At 51.7% G+C, this 17,534-nt stretch overlaps 1 protein-coding gene across 3 annotated transcripts in view; it reads left to right on the forward strand.

Moving 5' to 3' along the window:
* kif4 (kinesin family member 4) overlaps nucleotides 1-10,184 on the forward strand; it is a 30,575-nt gene extending 20,391 nt beyond the window's left edge. The window contains exons 24-31 of one of the 3 annotated variants that reach the window (XM_030361170.1): nucleotides 672-842; nucleotides 2,633-2,737; nucleotides 2,869-2,937; nucleotides 3,267-3,341; nucleotides 4,321-4,485; nucleotides 8,745-8,867; nucleotides 9,052-9,165; nucleotides 9,962-10,184. In XM_030361170.1, the coding sequence (XP_030217030.1) occupies nucleotides 672-842; nucleotides 2,633-2,737; nucleotides 2,869-2,937; nucleotides 3,267-3,341; nucleotides 4,321-4,485; nucleotides 8,745-8,867; nucleotides 9,052-9,165; nucleotides 9,962-10,162 (1,023 nt within the window). In that variant the 3' untranslated portion in view covers nucleotides 10,163-10,184. The remainder of the gene's footprint in view (nucleotides 1-671; nucleotides 843-2,632; nucleotides 2,738-2,868; nucleotides 2,938-3,266; nucleotides 3,342-4,320; nucleotides 4,486-8,744; nucleotides 8,868-9,051; nucleotides 9,166-9,961) is intronic. The other 2 variants (XM_030361171.1, XM_030361172.1) reach the window with 2 other exon arrangements.
* The last annotated feature ends 7,350 nt before the right edge of the window (nucleotides 10,185-17,534 follow it).

Genomic DNA, 17,534 nt, shown 5'->3' on the forward strand with positions numbered 1-17,534 from the left:
GACAGCTGGAGCACCTGCAGGAGGGCAGGCTGGTCACTACACAGCGCCCCCAGTGGACAGCTGGAGCACCTGCAGGAGGGCAGGCTGGTCACTACACAGCGCCCCCAGTGGACAGCTGGAGCACCTGCAGGAGGGCAGGCTGGTCACTACACAGCGCCCCCAGTGGACAGCTGGAGCACCTGCAGGAGGGCAGGCTGGTCACTACACAGCGCCCCCAGTGGACAGCTGGAGCACCTGCAGGAGGGCAGGCTGGTCACTACACAGCGCCCCCAGTGGACAGCTGGAGCACCTGCAGGAGGGCAGGCTGGTCACTACACAGCGCCCCCAGTGGACAGCTGGAGCACCTGCAGGAGGGCAGGCTGGTCACTACAGAGCGCCCCCAGTGGACAGCTGGAGCACCTGCAGGAGGGCAGGCTGGTCACCTGACGCCATCAGGTGTCCTTGGTAATCCGACCAAATGGGAAGGCCAATCAGGAAGTCAGGCTGGATTTACTGTTAAACTGTAACTGTTAATTATTGGACACTTATGAGCTGATATTAGTGTGTGTGTGTGTGTGTGTGTGTGTGTGTGTGTGTGTGTGTGTGTGTGTGTGTGTGTGTGTGTGTGTGTGTGTGTGTGTGTGTGTGTGTGTGTGTGTGTGTGTGTGTGTGTGTGTGTGTGTGTGTGTTAGCTGGTGGCGGCTAAGTCGGCGGCGGCGCGTCTGGAGAGCTCTCTGAAGCAGGAGCAGGGGAACCTGCAGGACCTGAGCCGGACGCTGGCGGAGGAGCGCGGGGTCATGTCCACCATGGACGTGGAGCACCAGCAGCAGAGGGTGGAGCTGGAGCAGAACCACCAGGAGAAGGTGGGCCCCGCCCAGCACCTCCCGCACACACCCCCAAAGCCAGCTGTTAGGGGCCTAGAACGGGCCCTAGACCAGGCCCTAGCCCTAGACCGTAGACCGGGCCCTAGACCGTAGACCGGGCCCTAGAGCGTAGACCGGGCCCTAGACCAGGCCCTATCCCTAGACCGTAGACCAGGCCCTAGACCGTACACCAGGCCCTAGACCGTAGACCGGGCCCTAGACCGTAGACCAGGCCCTATCCCTAGACCGTAGACCAGGCCCTAGACCGTAGACCAGGCCCTAGACCGTAGACCGGGCCCTAGACCGTAGACCAGGCCCTAGACCGTAGACCGGGCCCTAGACCGTAGACCGGGCCCTAGACCGTAGACCGGGCCCTAGACCATAGACCGGGCCCTAGACCGGGCCCTAGACCGGGCCCTAGACCGTAGACCGGGCCCTAGACCGTAGACCGGGCCCTAGACCGGGCCCTAGACCGGGCCCTAGACCGTAGACCGGGCCATATCAGTCCATCGGAACAGTGAGAGCAGCTGTACAGAACATACAATATATACCAGTCTATACCAGTCTATACCAGTGTGTGCCAGTGTGTGCCAGTCTATACCAGTCTATACCAGTGTGTGCCAGTCTATACCAGTGTATACCAGTCTATACTAGTCTATACCATTCTATACCAGTGTGTGTGCCAGTCTATACCGGTCTGTACTAGGGATGGGCACGAGTAGTAAATTCCAAACTCGAGTGATCGAAGGAATTCCTCGAGGATCATTCGAGTACTCGTTAAATCAAATCTATTTTTAGAATGCAACGCATCTGCAGCAGGAATAGGCCTGACGATGAACGGCAATATTACCAACCAAACATGTGATGCTTATTCTCCATCAAAACAGTCAGAGTTATCAGAGTATTCATAATTTATTTTTGCAAACGTTCAAAACACATTTCCCTTACAAAAATAAATATGCGTCTCACAATTTAAATCACGTCGAACCAAGGCCTGTAACAGTTTAAAAAAAACGAAACAAGTAGCCTAACCATTGCAAATAAATGCTTAAAGCTGCAAATAAAACGGCAGCAAATGGACTATGGAAATACTCAGCGTTGTGATCTTCTCTACACGCCCGGGATTACAGCTGCGTCTTGCGGCGGTGAAAATAGCCGACACACTTTCACTTTCACCGTTGCTGCGGGTCTGCTTTCCCGCACTCACTGTTGTGTTTCAGGAGCATATGTTGCCGCACAGTACTCTCTGGTAGCTCGATTTCGCTTGGCATATTTTACATTTCACCTTATGATCTCCTATTTCTTTAAAGTATTTCAATTCTTCGCTGCGGTTTGCTTTAACCGCCATCTCTTAACTTTTTGAATTCTGGCGTGCCTGCACACGGCACGGAACGCGCCATGGAAATGGATGCATTTAATTTTCTTTGTGCCCACGTCATGCGTTAGTGGCGCCGACAGAAATTTGATACATTTGCTTCGGAAAACTTTGTTTGTGTGTGTATATGCAAACTCGAGTTTGCCTGTCCACCAACTGAGTTCATTTGTAACGAGTAGTACTAGAGTAATCGATTCCTCACGCCCATTGCTAGTCTGTACCAGTGTGTACCAGTGTATACCAGTCTATACCCGGGCTATACCAGTGTATATCAGTCTATACCAGGTGTTGTCCTGTCATCATCAGGATGATGTTGACTGGTTTATGGTACATGTTTCGTTTTCCTTTTCTTAACGCTGTGAGCCGCGGGCTGTGAGTGTGAGTGTGGGCTAACAGACCCCCCCCCCCCCCCCAGGTCCAGTACCTGCTGAACAAGCTCCAGAGCCGAGCGGGTCTGCAGCAGCCCGCCGGAGAGCCGTCGCAGAAGGAGCGGGAGCTGGTCCAGAGACAGAGCCAGCTGGTGGGTGGCCCTCTGACAGAACAGGAGCAGAGCGCACATGGAACGGCCTCGCTCAGAACTGAGGTCCTACTGGAAGTCGGGGGGCGGGGCCGGATGCTGACCTGTGTTCTGATTGGTTGCCATGCTTTCAGGAGGAGGAGCTGGAGAAGATGAGCGGACTGAACCAGCAGCTGCTGAAGGAGAAGGAGCAGTACAAAGAGGTACGGACCTGACGCTACGAGACCTGGGAGTACGAATAAATCCAGAGGTGGAGCTGATTTAGAAATACAAAACCTACCTCAGGGAGGTCGTTTACTATGACCGCTTAATCGCCGCGGACGTTGACATCGCCTGTATACGACCCATAAGTCTGTTGTACTTCTGATTGAGCTGTGCACTACAACCATCCCCTGCCCGACGCAGTGGGTCAGAACGCTCACTGGGCCTTGAACGGCCCCTGTTGGCCCTCCAGCCCCTTAGCCAATCAGGGCACAGCGCTCCCTGTGGTGGCGGCCATGTTGTCTGAAGCTCGCTGCCCCTCCGTCCCCAGCAGCTGTCCCTGCCCCCGCCCACCGCCAGCGAGCAGACCAGCAAGGACGACTCCTTCGAGTATGTCCCCCCCAAGGTGAGACGGCTGCTCCTCTGACCTGGGGGTCCGGCTGGTGCATGATGGGTACTTCAACAAATCAACAACACATAACTAGAACAGAACATGAACATAGAATAGCGTCAGTGCGTTCCATTATGCAGGGTGAACGTGAACGTGAAAGGGTGCAAATAATAAATTTAGTGAGAAGCACGGACCCAGCGCCAGGGGAGGTTCAGAGCAGGTAGAGGGGACCGCCCCCCCCCCCCAGGGTCAGAGGGTAGAGGGGACCCCCCCCCCCAGGGTCAGAGGGTAGAGGGGACCCCCGCAGGGTCAGAGCAGGTAGAGGGGACCCCCCCCCCCCCCCCAGGGTCAGAGGGTAGAGGGGACCCCCCCAGGGTCAGCAGGTAGAGGGGACCCCCCCCAGGGTCAGCAGGTAGAGGGGACCCCCCCCAGGGTCAGCAGGTAGAGGGGACCCCCCCCCAGGGTCAGCAGGTAGAGGGGACCCCCCCCCAGGGTCAGAGCAGGTAGAGGGGACCCCCCCAGGGTCACTAGGTAGAGGGGACCCCCTCAGGGTCAGCAGGTCGAGGGGACCCCCCCAGGGTCAGCAGGTAGAGGGGACCCCCTCAGGGTCAGCAGGTCGAGGGGACCCCCCCAGGGTCAGAGCAGGTAGAGGGAACCCCCCCAGGGTCAGAGCAGGTAGAGGGGACCCCCCCAGGGTCAGCAGGTAGAGGGAACCCCCCCAGGGTCACAGGAGGTAGAGGGGACCCCCCCAGGGTCAGCAGGTCGAGGGGACCCCCCCAGGGTCAGAGCAGTTGCATCCCATTCTTCCTGACCTAGGTGCGGTCTCTTTCCCTCAGATCCGCCTCCCTCCTGATGTCAGATTAGCGTTCTTAAGATGAACTGTTCCCCTGACCCCTTCGGTCTAGCTTCATGTAGTCCGCTGTCTGAGTGCCCCTGCAGAGGCCCCGTCCCCCTCGGGGCGCCCCCCCTCTGAGAACCTGCTCTGTGTCCTCAGCCCAAGGCCCGGCGCCCCACCACCGCCAAGGCGCCCCTCAGCCTGGCCATCAACATGGAGGACATCGTGTCTGCCTCCGACAGCGAGGACGAGATGGAGGACGAGGCCTGGCAGCCCGAGAAGCAGGAGCGCCGCCGCGCCTCCAGGAGGCCCAAGACCACGGGGGTGAGCCGCCGCCGCCGCCGCACAAAGCTTTATTCACACCGCGCCACGACGACGCTGGAGGGCTTCAGGCCAGCGGTCATAGGATCTGAACCCAACACAGCAGAGGGAGGGCTGGACTTAACTTATGCCGCTTTTCCACCGCACATGTAGCTCGACTCGACTCGACTCGACTCGACACGCTAGCAGCACGGGTCGTTTTCCACCGCAAATAGTACCTCCTGGACGTGGGCGGGGTCGGCTGCGCGAAAGGGCCGTGACGTATTTTTGTACGCGACGCAAACAACACCTACGCAACCCACACATGGACAGAGCCCACATAACAACAATGGAGGACATCGATGCGATGGTATTCGTGTTCGTATTATTAGCTGGCATGTTGAAGTTGAAGAAGTGGAACATGTTGGCCGCGGCGCTGCTATGGCTGTTACCAGCATGGTTGCCATGTCGCTCTCGTGACTTCGTCACACTCTCTGGCCAATCAGTGGCCGGCCGTCTGCCGACGTCACCTTTTAGCATCGACTCAGCCGCTTGGAACCTAGAGCGAGGCGGTACTAGAAAAAGCAGCCAGTTCAGGAACCAGATACCAGATACCATGTTTTCGCGGTGGAAACGCAAAAAATGCGAGCTGAGTCGAGTCGAGTCGTGTCGAGCTGGTACCATGCAGTGGAAAAGCGGCATTAGTGAACGGTACCACTCTCCTTAAGATGAACTTAACTTAGTGAACGGTACCACTGTCCTTAAGATGAACTTAACTTAGTGAACGGTACCACTGTCCTTAAGATGAACTTAACTTAGTGACCGGTACCACTGTCCTTAAGATGAACTTAACTTAGTGACCGGTACCACTGTCCTTAAGATGAACTTAACTTAGTGACCGGTACCACTGTCCTTAAGATGAACTTAACTTAGTGAACGGTACCACTGTCCTTAAGATGAACTTAACTTAGTGAACGGTACCACTCTCCTTAAGATGAACTTAACTTAGTGAACGGTACCACTCTCCTTAAGATGAACTTAACTTAGTGAACGGTACCACTCTCCTTAAGATGAACTTAACTTAGTGAACGGTACCACTCTCCTTAAGATGAACTTAACTTAGTGAACGGTACCACTGTCGTTAAGATGAACTTAACTTAGTGAACGGTACCACTCTCCTTAAGATGAACTTAACTTAGTGAACGGTACCACTCTCCTTAAGATGAACTTAACTTAGTGAACGGTACCACTGTCCTTAAGATGGACTTAACTTAGTGAACGGTACCACTGTCCTTAAGATGAACTTAACTTAGTGAACGGTACCACTGTCCTTAAGATGAACTTAACTTAGTGACCGGTACCGCTGTCCTTAAGATGAACTTAACTTAGTGAACGGTACCGCTGTCCTTAAGATGAACTTAACTTAGTGAACGGTACCGCTGTCCTTAAGATGGACTTAACTTAGTGACCGGTACCACTCTCCTTAAGATGAACTTAACTTAGTGACCGGTACCACTGTCCTTAAGATGAACTTAACTTAGTGAACGGTACCACTGTCCTTAAGATGAACTTAACTTAGTGAACGGTACCACTGTCCTTAAGATGAACTTAACTTAGTGACCGGTAGCACTGTCCTTAAGATGAACTTAACTTAGTGACCGGTACCACTGTCCTTAAGATGAACTTAACTTAGTGACCGGTACCACTGTCCTTAAGATGAACTTAACTTAGTGACCGGTACCACTGTCCTTAAGATGAACTTAACTTAGTGACCGGTACCACTGTCCTTAAGATGAACTTAACTTAGTGACCGGTACCACTGTCCTTAAGATGAACTTAACTTAGTGACCGGTACCACTGTCCTTAAGATGAACTTAACTTAGTGACCGGTACCACTGTCCTTAAGATGAACTTAACTTAGTGACCGGTACCACTGTCCTTAAGATGAACTTAACTTAGTGAACGGTACCGCTGTCCTTAAGATGAACTTAACTTAGTGAACGGTACCGCTGTCCTTAAGATGAACTTAACTTAGTGAACGGTACCACTGTCCTTAAGATGAACTTAACTTAGTGAACGGTACCACTGTCGTTAAGATGAACTTAACTTAGTGACCGGTACCACTGTCCTTAAGATGAACTTAACTTAGTGAACGGTACCACTGTCCTTAAGAAGAACTTAACTTAGTGACCGGTACCACTGTCCTTAAGATGAACTTAACTTAGTGACCGGTACCACTGTCCTTAAGATGAACTTAACTTAGTGAACGGTACCGCTGTCCTTAAGATGAACTTAACTTAGTGACCGGTACCACTGTCCTTAAGATGGACTTAACTTAGTGACCGGTACCGCTGTCCTTAAGATGGACTTAACTTAGTGAACGGTACCACTGTCCTTAAGATGAACTTAACTTAGTGACCGGTACCACTGTCCTTAAGATGAACTTAACTTAGTGAACGGTACCACTGTCCTTAAGAAGAACTTAACTTAGTGACCGGTAGCACTGTCCTTAAGAAGAACTTAACTTAGTGACCGGTAGCACTGTCCTTAAGAAGAACTTAACTTAGTGAACGGTACCACTGTCCTTAAGATGGACTTAACTTAGTGACCGGTACCACTGTCCTTAAGATGAACTTAACTTAGTGACCGGTACCGCTGTCCTTAAGATGAACTTAACTTAGTGACCGGTACCACTGTCCTTAGATGACATGATGTTGATCTGGTGCAGAGTGGGTGTCTGCTGTTGGTATTAAAGTGTTGGTTTAGGGTTAATGACCGCGGTCTGCAGTGAGGGATGGAGTATCTTGTCTCCAGCGGGTGATGGTGTATCTATTGATGGGGTCCCCTGATGGTGTATCTAGTGATGGGGTCCCCTGATGGTGTATCTAGTGATGGGGTCCCCTGATGGTGTATCTAGTGATGGGGTCCCCTGATGGTGTATCTAGTGATGGGGTCCCCTGATGGTGTATCTAGTGATGGGGTCCCCTGATGGTGTATCTAGTGATGGGGTCCCCTGATGGTGTATCTAGTGATGGGGTCCCCTGATGGTGTATCTAGTGATGGGGTCCCCTGATGGTGTATCTAGTGATGGGGTCCCCTGATTGTGTAGCTAGTGATGGGGTCCCCTGATGGTGTATCTATTGATGGGGTCCCCTGATGGTGTATCTAGTGATGGGGTCCCCTGATGGTGTATCTAGTGATGGGGTCCCCTGATGGTGTATCTAGTGATGGGGTCCCCTGATGGTGTATCTAGTGATGGGGTCCCCTGATGGTGTATCTAGTGATGGGGTCCCCTGATGGTGTATCTAGTGATGGGGTCCCCTGATGGTGTATCTAGTGATGGGGTCCCCTGATGGTGTAGCTAGTGATGGGGTCTCCTGATGGTGTAGCTAGTGATGGGGTCTCCTGATGGTGTATCTAGTGATGGGGTCCCCTGATGGTGTATCTAGTGATGGGGTCCCCTGATGGTGTATCTAGTGATGGGGTCCCCTGATGGTGTATCTAGTGATGGGGTCCCCTGATTGTGTAGCTAGTGATGGGGTCCCCTGATGGTGTATCTAGTGATGGGGTCCCCTGATGGTGTAGCTAGTGATGGGGTCCCCTGATGGTGTATCTAGTGATGGGGTCCCCTGATGGTGTATCTAGTGATGGGGTCCCCTGATGGTGTATCTAGTGATGGGGTCCCCTGATGGTGTATCTAGTGATGGGGTCCCCTGATGGTGTATCTAGTGATGGGGTCCCCTGATGGTGTATCTAGTGATGGGGTCCCCTGCTGGTGTATCTAGTGATGGGGTCCCCTGATGGTGTATCTAGTGATGGGGTCCCCTGATGGTGTATCTAGTGATGGGGTCCCCTGATGGTGTATCTAGTGATGGGGTCCCCTGATGGTGTATCTAGTGATGGGGTCCCCTGATGGTGTATCTAGTGATGGGGTCCCCTGATGGTGTATCTAGTGATGGGGTCTCCTGATGGTGTATCTAGTGATGGGGTCTCCTGATGGTGTATCTAGTGATGGGGTTCCCTGATGGTGTCTCCAGTGTGCCTGTGAGGGTCTAGTCAGTGATGCTGGGTCTTCTCTTGTCTCCAGTGTGCCTGTGAGGGTCCAGTGACGCTGGGTCTTCTCTTGTCTCCAGTGTGCCTGTGAGGGTCTAGTCAGTGACGCTGGGTCTTCTCTTGTCTCCAGTGTGCCTGTGAGGGTCTAGTGAGTGATGCTGGGTCTTCTCTTGTCTCCAGTGTGCGTGTGAGGGTCTAGTCAGTGACGCTGGGTCTTCTCTTGTCTCCAGTGTGCGTGTAAGGGTCGCTGTAATAACAAGCAGTGTCGCTGCCGTAAAGGGAAGACGACGTGTGGAGAGAACTGCCAGTGTAACCACGCCCGCTGTCGCAACCTGGAGCCCCCCGGTGCTGAGGTACGGTCAATGGCTGTCTGTCTGCTGCTGTCTGTCTGCTAGTGTGTGTCCGTCTGTCTGTTGGTGGCTGTCTGTGTATTGTTGTATCTAGCATAAAGGTTTGATTACCAGTAATGTGGGACCGATGGCGGTCGATAATAAATAATGAGGTTAACCTGAGCCCCCCCTCCACCTCCATCACCAGGACTCCCCCAGCCTGAAGGCGGGGGCCCCAGACGGCCTCTTGCTGCCCCAGGACCCCACTGCCATCAGCCCGGGCAACTTCTTCATACCCCCTTCCTGCCCGCCCGCCAAGAAGGTGAGCCTCCCGCCAGAGCCAATCAGAGAGCGGGCCGAGCAGCCAATCAGAGAGCGGGCCGAGCAGCCGGTCAGAGAGCGGGCCGGGCAGCCGGTCAGAGAGCGGGCCGGGCAGCCGGTCAGAGAGCGGGCCGGGCAGCCGGTCAGAGAGCGGGCCGGGCAGCCGGTCAGAGAGCGGGCCGGCCGGGCGGCCGGCCGGGCAGCCGGTCAGAGAGCGGGCCGGCCGGGCGGCCGGCCGGGCAGCCGGTCAGAGAGCGGGCCGGCCGGGCGGCCGGCCGGGCGGCCGGTCAGAGAGCGGGCCGGCCGGGCGGCCGGCCGGGCGGCCGGTCAGAGAGCGGGCCGGCCGGGCGGCCGGCCGGGCGGCCGGTCAGAGAGCGGGCCGGCCGGGCGGCCGGCCGGGCGGCCGGTCAGAGAGCGGGCCGGCCGGGCGGCCGGCCGGGCGGCCGGTCAGAGAGCGGGCCGGGCGGCCGGGCAGAGAGCGGGCTGAGCCCTGGGGTGGGAGCGTTGCGTTGGAGCGCTGCTAGGGCAATGTTCTTGTAAACAGGATATGATGCGGTCCTTAGACCAACAGCTGATTGGTCCTTCAGGTAGAGAACGTGGAAGGGTCCGACGTCAGTTCATCCATGAGTTCATCCATGAGTTCATCCATGAGTTCATCCATGAGTTCATCCATGAGTTCATAGAGCGAGTGAGAGCGGTTAGGGCGGGGGGGGACCCCAGCTCCTCAGCGGTGGGGGGGGGACCCCCGCTCCTCAGCGGTGGGGGGGCGCGGTCTAATGAAGCATGTGTCCCCTCAGGCCCCCCAGGAGAGCGGAGAGCTGGGCCACACCCCGGAGCCGACGACCTGGGACAGGAAGCCGCTCCTCAGCCCGGAGGAAGAGGAGGGCGACGGTGAGGGAGACGAGGGCAACGTCAACAGCATCCTGAAGAAGAAGAAGAGGCTCCTGAGCAGCCTGCAGAACAGCTTCTTCTCCGGCTGCACGCCCATCAAGGAGTGAACCCCCCCCCCCCCCCATCAAGGAGTGACCCGCCGCCCCCCCCCCCCCCCCCCATCAAGGAGTGAACTGCCCCCCCCCCCCCATCAAGGAGTGAACTGACCCCCCCCCCATCAAGGAGTGAACTGACCCCCCCCCCCCATCAAGGAGTGAACTGCCCCCCCCCCCCCCATCAAGGAGTGATCCTACACCCCCCCCCCCCCCCCCCCCCATCAAGGAGTGATCCTACCCCTCCTAGGGTCCCCCCCCATCAAGGAGCGATCCTACCCCTCCTAGGGTCCCCCCCCCCCCCATAAAGGAGGAGTCATGGGTCCTCCTCCTGGGGGAGTGTCTTCTGTCTGTACTTTGTCTGTTTCTAAATGTTTTTATCGATGTTTGTTTGTTTCTTGTTTGTCCTCCTACAATAAACCCTGACCTTGTTTTGTTAATCTACTGAGGTAGAATCCCATCATTAGAAGTTAAGCGCTGGCAGATTTCACTGTTTAGTCATTTAACCTCACGATTGAGTAGTGGACAGAAGGTCTTCTAATGGATTTAAATTCTGTTACTCTCCTAGAAACGTCTTTGTGGAGCCGGCTGCTCAGGGTACTGTAGCTACCGTAGATTAATAAAGTCTTGCATCCAGATAGTAAGAAGAACTGGAGCGGGTTTGGTTCTTCAATGTTGGTATTTTATTTGTAGTGGGCGGCAAGTTGATTTAGAATGGAAATAAGTTGAGCTTGGTGCCTTTTTACTCTAGTGATCGTTTCATCAAATGTATGTACATTGAAGAATAAATGGTCAACTCTTTGTTATAAACAAGATTTATTTTTATTACAAAACGAAAGCAAACCGAACAAATTCACTGGAAACACCTTAGGAGAATGAACTGCAACTTACTGCAGCGCAATGCACCTTAATGCACCTTAATGCACCTTACTGAACCTTAATGCACCTTACTGAACCTTAATGCACCTTACTGACCTTAATGCACCTTACTGAACCTTAATGCACCTTACTGAACCTTAATGCACCTTAATGCACCTTACTGAACCTTAATGCACCTTAATGCACCTTACTGAACCTTAATGCACCTTACTAGGGGTGCAACGGATCAAAAAACTCACGGTTCGGATCGTTCCTCGGATCAGAGTCACGGATCGGATCATTTTTCGGATCAGCAAAAAAAATAAAAAAATAGCGTTTGTGATTGCTTTAGCCCGGTCTGATTGTGGAGGAAGGGGCTGCTTAAATGCCGCGGTGATGAGCGGTTGTTGAGCCGCTTTCGGTTTCACTCCTGTCAGTGAAACACCGGGGTGATGTCGCTGTAAATGCGTGGCCATGCTCGATGTGTTTTTCTTTATGTTAGCAATCGCTATGTCAGCTACGTGTTACGTCTGTGTGGTAACCTAGGCGACAGGTTTGTGTGGCAGCGCGAGTATATGGAAACAGACGTAGCACTGGAGGCAGCAGTTATCGCGTTACAGTAGTCACCGAAGTCTAGCCTACTTTTATTTTCCATGCCCACTGTTCTTCATGTTGTACGCTGAGGACAATAAATCACAACGAGCCATAGGACTGTTTGCTTATTGAAAAGGGAACTGTTGCAGACTTTTACCCAGAGCGTGTTAAGTAGCTCTGTCCCTGGAACTAGCAGGAATGGCTACGGCTGTGTGTGGACTGAACATGCGCAAAATATATTTTTTCCATAAATCAATCCGCGGATCATGCGTGTGCCGAACCGAAATAGATGATCCGAACGGATCACGGATCAATGATGATCCGTTGCACCCCTACACCTTACTGAACCTTAATGCACCTTACTGAACCTTAATGCACCTTACTGAACCTTAATGCACCTTACTGAACCTTAATGCACCTTTCTGAACCTTAATGCATCTTACTGCACCTTACTGAACCTTAATGCACATAAATGCACCTAAATGTACTTTACTGAACCTTACTGGCTTCTACTGGACGAAGGTGCTTTATGCTCGTTACAGTTTATGGAATTGTTATGTAACGGCTGGCTGTACAACTAATAACCCTCAAGAATGCTAAAAATATCATGACATAGAAAAATAAACACAATGTTGGTGGTGGTAAAAAGTGGGATTTATTAAATCTACACTAGAACTGTCAGCAGTGTTTCCCAGCCAGAGGCCTGGCAGGAGGTTCTCTGCTTTCTCTTTCCTTCTGGAAGACGCTGGACTCTGGCCCGGCCGCGCCCTGTCTTAAGATAAGATAGTGTGTCGGTTCATCACGTTCAGGGACCAGGGTGCCGACTGACTAACTCACTAACTACCACTACTCAGGGCTGAACAGGGTGCACTTTACACATCGTAAAGGTTTTAGGAGTAGTTAGGCTTATCGTGTTTGTTGAAGTACATGAACTTCAGTTTACCTTGAAATCAATGTAATGTATTAAAGATGACCTCACTTTGAGAAATTTTCCGTCGCTGGGTTGACCAGCAAGATATAAACATCAGGGCCCAGTTTAAAGTAAAATGTAATCTGATCCGTATATGGAAAACCCATGTTCTGCTATCCAGGATCACCTGATCCATCTTGGTTTTAAGTCAGTTTTTAAAGGAGCATTGGATTGGATCACCGATCCAAATGCCACTTTCAGGATAAACAATCCACCCTTCCGATGGGATCAGTATAATCCGTTTTTTTTGGATCAAATAGATCCCAAACCGAGTTCAAAGTTTGAAAAACCCAAAGGGCAGGTTTGATCCAGATCAAATGTTAAATCAGATTACATGATCTGATCCCAGTTCTGAATCCCTCTTTTGCTTTGAAAAACCCATTTCCAGGATTTGATCCAATCCGTGATCTGAAATCTCACTGGATTACTTTTGAAAACCTGGGCCCAGGTTCTTCGATATTTTGTTAGAATTCACGTGTAATATATCATATATACATCTATATAGATGTAAATATAGCTATTATTCCATAGCACTGAGCCCTAGAAAGTGAAAGAGGCTCCGAGGTCAACATGGATCATCGTCACGCTATTGTGATTTCTTGGCGTGTTTTCTTACTAGTCTTATCTCCCTTATTATTACACCACTACCATGATACCTAAACTGGAGTCCTAAACATGTTTTGGATCGTTGTCGTTTCTAGTGGGATATGCTGCTGTCACGTCTTCCTCCTAACCGTATCACAGACAACGGGCTGCGGGTAAAACAGTTTATTGTTTCCATAGTCCAGAGTCTTATTGCTTCATACTGCCGGCGCTCATATCTGTTTATATCCACCACTCTGTGCCCGTGTGCGTGTGAGAGAGAACGTGTGTGTTAGTGAGAGTGTGTGTATGAGACAGCAGTAGTATGTGTTTGTCTGTGTGTGAGACAGAGCATCTGGGTGTGTGTGTGTGTGTGTGGTTGAGAATGTGTCTGTGTTTGTTAGATAAATATATATTTAAAATATATGTATGTGTGTGTTAAGAAAGAGAGCGAGAGAGAGAATGAGTGGGCAGCAAAGTGGCCTCATCCTAATGGCAGTGGGCTGGTATAAAGTCATCATGTGATACTGTCATAATGTCATAATGCAATTCAGACAAGGCCACAAACATCACAAAGATTAATCAACCTCTGACTTCAACTGATTTTTCCTGATAGCGACTTAACAGCCGCTACGATAACACAATTAATCTTTAACAATTAAAGCTTTTGGGCTCCTGAGATACTGTAGAGGCGCGGCCGCACCCCCCGCTGTCCCCCGCTCCCCCGCCGCCGCCGCTATCAGGAAGTGGCGGAGGGGCGGGCCGGTTAAACATTGACCCGCTGGCTAACCATTAACCGCCGGCCGCCGCGGGCTTCTTAACGCGCGGCGCGGCCGTCCTCGGCACACTGAGCCCGGGTCCCCCTGCCAGGAGCAGCTCAGCCCAGCGCGGGGGACGGGGGGTCAGTCAGGTGTCAGCTGCTGGGTGAGGGTGAGGGTTCCTGCCCTCGGAGGTTCCGGTCGGGAGTCGTCCACCGCCACACCCAGAGCCGACCTCCTGTGGAGCCCGCGGCCGCGCTGCACCAGGTGAGTTAATGGCTTCTAGACCTCGTTAAGCCTGGGGCTCGACCTCAGAGTCCTTCGTTAAGACGTCCTAAAGACGCCTTCGTTAAGCCTGGGGCTCGACCTCAGAGTCCTTCGTTAAGACGTCCTAAAGACGCCTTCGTTAAGCCTGGGGCTCGACCTCAGAGTCCTTCGTTAAGACGTCCTAAAGACGCCTTCGTTAAGACTGGGGCTCGACCTCAGAGTCCTTCGTTAAGACTTCCGAAAGACGCCTTCTTCAAGGCGTTTTGACTCAGAGGCCTTCGTTAAGACTTCCTGAAGACGCCTTCTCTAAGACGGTTTGACGTCAGACGTTCCTGGGACCCCAGAGAGCTCGCTCTCTGGGGTCCATGAGGCTGACAACGAGGCAGCCTGGGTTCAGACCCTTTGGCAGAAAGAGAAAAACGTTTAACGCTATGTTTCTACCAATGATGCACGGATACGGAAGGGGAAATGTGTAAGTGAGTGTGTTACCACCACTGTGTGTTATCATTCATGACTCTCCTCTTCAAGGCTCAAAGATTCTGGTTCACTACCCGGTCTAGGCTCCTAGTTAGGAGCCTAGGCTTAGTAGTGAACTAGTAGGCTCCTAGTTAGGTGCCTAGACCGGGTAGTGAACTAGTAGGCTCCTAGTTAGGAGCCAAGGCCTAGTAGTGAACTAGTAGGCTCCTAGTTAGGAGCCTAGGCCGGGTAGTGAACTAGTAGGCTCCTAGTGAGGAGCCTAGGCCTAGTAGTGAACTAGTAGGCTCCTAGTTAGGAGCCTAGGCCGGGTAGTGAACTAGTAGGCTCCTAGTGAGGAGCCTAGGCCTAGTAGTGAACTAGTAGGCTCCTAGTGAGGAGCCTAGGCCTAGTAGTGAACTAGTAGGCTCCTAGTGAGGAGCCTAGGCCTAGTAGTGAACTAGTAGGCTCCTAGTTAGGAGCCAAGGCCTAGTAGTGAACTAGTAGGCTCCTAGTGAGGAGCCTAGGCCTAGTAGTGAACTAGTAGGCTCCTAGTGAGGAGCCTAGGCCTAGTAGTGAACTAGTAGGCTCCTAGTGAGGAGCCTAGGCCTAGTAGTGAAGGCTCCTCTCTGGCAGCAGAGGGAGGCCTGAGGAGGACCCGGCCTCCTCAGGCCTCCCTCCCTTCAGCACAAAGGAGTCTGTGTCTCCTTAGGAGCTGGGAGCCTTAACACCCACATTAGGCTGCTTAATGTCCCCCACCACACCCTGTGTGTGTGCGTGTGTGTGCGTGTCCACACACACTAAATCCTCCTCGTGTTGACAGCGCCATAAAGCCTTATCTGCTGGCCTTTGGCCCCAGAGGCCCTCGTAAACCCAGAGCAGGAAACGGGTCAAAGTCAGGGCTGCATCGACACTTATCTCAGGCTCAAAGTGCACCTTATTTATGCTTTTATTGAGTTTTGATTTCTCTTATCCACCCCCCCCCCTCTCTCTCTCTCTCTCTCTCTCTCTCTCTCTCTCTCTCTCTCTCTCTCTCTCTCTCTCTCTCTCTCTCTCTCTCTCTCTTCATTCATTCCAGAAGTCTCTGAAGCTTGAGCCCCCCCCTCCCAACCAGGACTGAGGGAGGAAGCCACGGTACACAGTGTCTGTTGTAACGTCAAGCAAGCTCGTACTTTCAGAGTAAATGTACTTAAATTATGTCATGCGAGTAGTGTCTGTAGTAACGTCAGAGTAGCTCGTATTTTCAAAGTAAAAGTCCCGGCGCGGGGGGGGGGGGTTGGAGGCCCATGGCGCGGCTCCATGTGGGGGGGGGGGGGGGGGGGGGGGGGGGGTTGGAGGCCCATGGCGCTCACTGCCTGTAACAGCAACTCCATGTGGAAGCTCCTCCTTCCAGTGGAAGTGCTGCTACCTGCAGGGGGCGCCGCACTCACCTGGGGGCCCCCGGGCCGCTTCCTGTCGGCCCTCTGTGCTGATTGGTCCGTTATCTGCAGATGACCTCATCTGGAGATGATCCTCTGTGGCGGGAAAGGAGTGAGTGACACAACAGTGAGTGTTTGAGTGACAGCGTGTTTGAGTGACAGTGTGTTTGAGTGACAGCGTGTTTGAGTGACAGTGTGTTTGAGTGACAGTGTGTTTGAGTGACAGCGTGTTTGAGTGACAGCGTGTGTTTGAGTGACAGACAGCGTGTGTTTGAGTGACAGCGTGTTTGAGTGACATTGTGTGTTTGAGTGACAGTGCGTGTTTGAGTGACAGCATGTGTTTGAGTGACAGCTTGTCGGGGCGCAGGGTGATGACCTATGAATTGACAGCCAGTCGTCCTCAAGTTGCCTGTCAGTTTTATAGGCCACTGCTGTGTAGGACCCCACTAACGACCGGTCGCCACGGCGATCCCCAGGAGCCAATCACGACGGGCGTCCATCTTGATGCCGTCACGAGTAAAAACAGTTTGAACTGTTAATGATATTATACTGGTTCTACTGGAGTCTCTGTACAGTGTACTGATATTATACTGGTTCTACTGGAGTCTCTGTACAGTGTACTGATATTATACTGGTTCTACTGGAGTCTCTGTACAGAGTACTGATATTATACTGGTTCTACTGGAGTCTCTGTACAGTTTACTATATCTAATATTGTACTGGTTGTTATATTATTATATGTTCTATTGTACTACGGTCTATGCTGCTGAAATAAAGTAAAACAAGGCGGTCTTGTGTGTGGATGTGGTTTAAAGTGGAACACATTAAATCAGAGAATAGTTATAATAAGTTACAACTAAGAGAGTAGCTAAAGTAATTAAGTAGTTAGTTACTACTAGTTATGTTATATTATCGTAGGTAGGCCTATTCCGATACCATGCTACAGTAACAAAGACAATTAACAGCTGTACGGATTACTTCCTCCAAAGATCTATAAACATGTAAAACATATCTTCATCAAGTAATAACACTTTTAACCATATCTAACATATCAATAACACATCACCATGTTCCACCATCCCCCCATCATGCTGTTCATGCATGAGTCATTCGTCATTTGAAATGGTTAATAATATTATGAGGTGTAAAACCCTGCTTGGTTATGTATCGGTTATGTATATTATAATAGTATATATGCATATGATAATAGTATATATACTATATGTATATTATAATGGTATATCTAATATATGTATATGATAGTAATAATGTCATTTCACTTAAGTTAAATGAGACTCGACACCTCCCATTTCATGATAACATTTGGCAATGTTATCAGAAAGTCCTGTCTATTATTTATATTTTATTTTCTATTGATTATGTAGTGGCCCTGACTTTGTGTTATACGCACTGTGACTGAGACAGAAAACACGCTTACGTTACAGCTGCAAACTGCATTTTATAGACATATACTGTATAGATACTGT

The sequence above is a fragment of the Gadus morhua genome, chromosome 7, assembly GCF_902167405.1.
Source record: "Gadus morhua chromosome 7, gadMor3.0, whole genome shotgun sequence".
Taxonomy (NCBI): domain Eukaryota; kingdom Metazoa; phylum Chordata; class Actinopteri; order Gadiformes; family Gadidae; genus Gadus; species Gadus morhua.